The 4792-nt window shown below is 38.0% G+C and overlaps 1 protein-coding gene across 1 annotated transcript; it reads left to right on the forward strand.

Moving 5' to 3' along the window:
* Nucleotides 1-694: 694 nt before the first annotated feature.
* LOC115129917 (homeobox protein CDX-1-like) lies at nucleotides 695-4302 on the forward strand. Its single transcript, XM_029660715.1, has 3 exons — nucleotides 695-1323; nucleotides 3238-3383; nucleotides 3496-4302. The coding sequence occupies exons 1-3, from the start codon at nucleotides 885-887 to the stop codon at nucleotides 3724-3726; spliced, it is 816 nt and encodes a 271-aa protein (XP_029516575.1). The 5' UTR covers nucleotides 695-884; the 3' UTR covers nucleotides 3727-4302.
* Nucleotides 4303-4792: the final 490 nt, after the last annotated feature.

Consider the following 4792-nt stretch of genomic DNA (forward strand, 5'->3'; position numbering starts at 1 on the left):
ACAAATACGATCGGCTTCTGAAGGCGTGAAACGTGGCTGCGGACATGGGATACGTTGCGTGGGAGACGTTGCGTTCGCAAAGACATTCAACGAAAGGAGAGGAGTGTGACCATGCACGCTCTGACAGCACTGTAAATGTTTAATACTATATTTTATTATTCTCTGACACATAACAAAATGAAAATAACACAATCAAGAAGCTGACATCCACAATTACACTTTATATCATTAGTAGCCTACAATTCTAGCGTATTATATAGCACAGTAATAGCCCTGTATTAAAATTAGGCACAGGCTATCACATCTTACTTTCTAAGGAATAATGTTTGCAGCTTCAGAGTAGGCTTAAATAAATACAAATGTTGAAAATTGAACATTTCAAGCACACTTCAATTATACATAGGCCTAAGAGATAGGTGTAAGGCCCAACGTCATCAGGAGCATATTCATTTAAGCATATTGTTTGTTGGTGAAGTTGCAGTTCAATTTCGCAATTATATTTTGATGCATGCCGATAATATTTCAGAGTTGAAGTGCAGGGTTTGCTCTATTTGGGGTGATAGGTTAAAAAAATGTGCTAGGGGACAGTGGGTTTGGCAGCATTATTGACTCTTCTTTTGAATGCAAATCATCAGGGTTTAAAGACTCATCTGACGTCAGGAAGGAAGACCATAATATATCTTTAGCACCACCACCTTGTCAACAGCGCCACATTATGTGAGACAGTATCAAGTCAGGAACTAGTTCGCATTTCATTTTGGGGAGCACCATTGGACTATACACATCAGAACCATAGCAAGAGGATTGTTTTTTAGATTTACAGAAGGAGTCGCCCGGAAACTATGTCGACTTGAATGTCACTTTTGTAACTTTTTTTTCAAATCATGTATGTGGGATACCTCTTGGATAAAGAAGGCAGCATGTATCACCAAGGACCTGTAAGACGATCGGGAATCAACATCCCACCACAGAACTTTGTTTCCACGCCACAATATTCCGACTTTACTGGATACCATCATGTGCCAAACATGGATACTCATACACAGTCTTCGGGGGCTTGGGGAGCTCCTTATGTCGCACCGAGGGAGGACTGGGGCGCCTATAGTCTGGGGCCTCCTAACACTATTCCTACGCCCATGAACAACTCCTCGCCGGGACAAGTTTCCTATTGCTCACCTGAATACAATCCAATGCACGCGCCAGGGTCAGCAGTATTGCAACCACCTACAGATAATATTTCTGTTGCTCAACTTTCCCCGGATAGAGAAAGGCGCAATTCTTCTTACCAGTGGATGAACAAAACGGTACAATCATCATCTACCGGTGAGAAAGGTCACAAGCAACTATATTGTGTCACGACACGCATGCCACTGTTAAAATTATTCGTGCAATGAGCACAGCCTCAACTCATGTCAAACTACATCTTCATATTTACCTTAAGAAGAGCCGGACATTTTATGTTTTCTCTTGCATGGAAATGCATAATTGTGCCGGCTCATAAACTTGTGCAACAGGTAGTATTTAGAGAACGGATACAATATAAACATTAATTGCATAATTGAAGTGATAAATCTCACTATAAAAACGAATAACCTCATGCATAACACGTAATGTGTACATTTGGGTACATTTTAGGTGATATTCGTAACGAATTGCTAACAATAGCTAATTCTCCTTTAATTTGTAACTGTTCGTGGTCTCAGAACGAATCATTTAATCACATTTTAAATGAGATGTCACCATAATTACACAGTTGCATGTGAAATGTATGGAAATTGATCATTCAGTTTGGTGTTAGGCTTATTTTGAATCATGTAAGATACAACTTCAAGGCACTAAATTGGAAATTGCACCAGACTCAAAACAGAAGAGAATATAGGAAAAGTATAGGCACTCGATCGAACGTATCAAATTAATTATGGACAATGCAACTGTAAGCCTCCCATCGCGATAATGGTCTGATAAAGTATGATATCAATTACAACATCTTAGTTATTTTCTGATACAGGCCTATAGCCTTGTGGAGGAAACGATGAACGTGTCAAGAAAGGGCGCCAGGTGCTTCTTGTAATGCTAATTTCTCTACTCCCGTCGACTAGATGCGAGGTCTACTTTTCTTGCTACATTGTCTCTGGTTTTGAGGGTTATCCGTCAAATTCAGGCGGCGACCCCTTTCAACACCTCGTTTTACTTTGATATGCACCAAAGTGTCTTCCTCGTCTCCCATTCTTCGAGAGTTATATTGCCGGAAAGGGTGGCGTTTTTCACAGCAAATAAATGTATTTGACAAATATATACAAAGCTTTATAACTGGGCAATAAACCACAACATTTCTTAATGTGTATTTTTTTTTTGAATTGTAGACTATATTTATCAATTAAGTCATAATAACGTATGAGCCTCAATTAACTTGTAAATTTAGTTGTATAGCCTATTAACTTGTCAAATCACCCCCACCCACATTTAAATATTCAGAAAATACCATCTTATAGCCTAAGTGTCTTTTTCTTGTTAGGCAAGCCCACCAAATGTGTTATTAAGTGTTTAATTCTAGGAGGCTGTCTCTGGCCCTGTAAAACTTACCAAGCATGTCCTAGGCTATAACTATGAATATCAAAATGTTTCAATGTTGTTCTAAACGACTAATATTATTTTCTACCTGCAAAGGTGCTGACGTGTTTATGGTTTATCAACAAGAGCGACCTGATCCAAGCCAGAGAGATGTCTGCCTTGTAACTCCTTTATGTGTCGTGTGTTGCCTCTTAACACATCAATGGAGTTTAGGTAAAATCTCTGAGACTCTTTGTTCTGCAGTTTGTTCAAAAAGTGACATCAAAAGAAGATCAGTGGCTCGATTAGCATAGCTACCAACAAAGCAACACAATCTAGATGAACACGATAGCCACCACTTCAGTTGAAAGCGCCTAAAGACGTGTCATACACATTTAGAGAGTTATTAGATAAACGAAGTATCAAGTTTAATAGGCGTTTTGATAATTAGCCTGTTGATTATCCTACCTCTCTAGTATGACTTGCTATAAATAGTCAAAAATGACAAGGTGAATTTAAAACTTTAGAGTTGAAATAGGTTATTGCCCCTGTATTCATCAATAATTTGAATGCCATGAAATTGCATCGTTGCTTTGCATCATTTTCGTTGTTCAGTGTGACGGCTATTTAAAAATTAGGCACACGAAGCAAAGCCTGTTGAATTCTCTGAATTTCTCACAATTTCAGGCAAAACAAGAACGAAGGAGAAATACAGAGTGGTTTACACCGATCACCAGAGACTGGAGCTGGAGAAGGAGTTCCATTTTAATCGTTACATCACTATCCGAAGAAAGTCCGAACTTGCGGGGAATCTTGGCCTTTCAGAACGACAGGTAAAACCAATTAATTGATAGAGCATTAGGGCCCTAGACTTGACAAATCAAATGATTAATCAAATATAAAACGAATAACAATTTTGACAAGTTTTTCCTTTTACATTTACAGGTGAAGATCTGGTTTCAAAATCGCAGAGCCAAGGAGAGGAAATTAATCAAAAAGAAAATGGGGTCTGATGGCAGTGGAGGATCAGTGCACAGTGACCCGGGTTCAGTGAGTCCTCTGCCCGTACCAGGCTCACTCAGTCCGTCGGATATTCACGGCTCTCTCTACCCACCCCCCGGAATGAACAACTTGCCATCTATTAGGAACATACAGCAAGTTACTGTCACTCAGTAGAATCGAATTTAGACCATCCAACACAACTGAGCACTCCAACACGCTGAAAGGACCGTTCCTCAAGACTTGGATTCCAATGGATTATTCAAACGTCCTGAAGAACATGTTGTGGATTAGGAGATTTCGAGAAACAAGATGATTTATAACTGCAACAAAATGCTGGAGGCTCTTGAAATATTGTTTTTATAGAATAGTTCTAATAATAATTCCAAAAAACCCATACAAAAATCAACACATGGTTCAGACATGTAATGTTTAAATTGTTTGTTTGTGTCTGAGTTATTGAGATATAAATATACTTTTCTGTAGACTATGTAATGAAGTGTATAAGTGTTTGTAAATAAAATAAAAAATCAGGTACATTTTATTTGAAATTGATCTGGAATGAAAAGGGATATCATTAATTTGGAGCTTTTATAATGGCTTGACAAACTATGCATTTTCTGCTCCAATTTGATTGCAAAGCACACTTTCATAACGTTTTTCTACAGGGACAAGTAAATCAGGTTTTAAGTGAGATACGGGTGGAACGTTTGTTTGATGTTCAAAATGTAAATAAAATGTGTTTTAACGTTACCTTTTTCTACTTATTTCATTGACTGGAAAAGGATAGCTCACTTTTGCAAAAATAACCAGACTGAGTGTGCATACTGTTTTCAAACAGACTTCATTGTTTATAGTTTTACCTACTCTTATTATTTGATACCTATAACCGCAAACAAAATTAGATCAGTTTATCAACCTTCTATGTCGTTTCCAAACTATTAGGATGGGATTCTGTCAGCCCAGCATGTGCCAAAGGCAACATTTGATTGTGTAACATTAAATCGGAAGATATTGTCCAATAAATTGCACCAGAAAAAGTGCAATTGGCCCAAGCAACTTAATTTAGCCAAAGCAATATACATGCAACTTAGACAGTTACTTTTTGTAAAGGACTCTAGTGTCAAGTTTTAGATTTTTGTAGACTAGACCTACTATGCTCGTCCAAGTACAGCAACTGACAACTGTCAAACTGTCTTCTCAATTCATGTTGAATCGGAAGATATTGTCCAATAAATTGCAC

Source organism: Oncorhynchus nerka, linkage group LG5, assembly GCF_034236695.1.
Source record: "Oncorhynchus nerka isolate Pitt River linkage group LG5, Oner_Uvic_2.0, whole genome shotgun sequence".
Classification (NCBI taxonomy): domain Eukaryota; kingdom Metazoa; phylum Chordata; class Actinopteri; order Salmoniformes; family Salmonidae; genus Oncorhynchus; species Oncorhynchus nerka.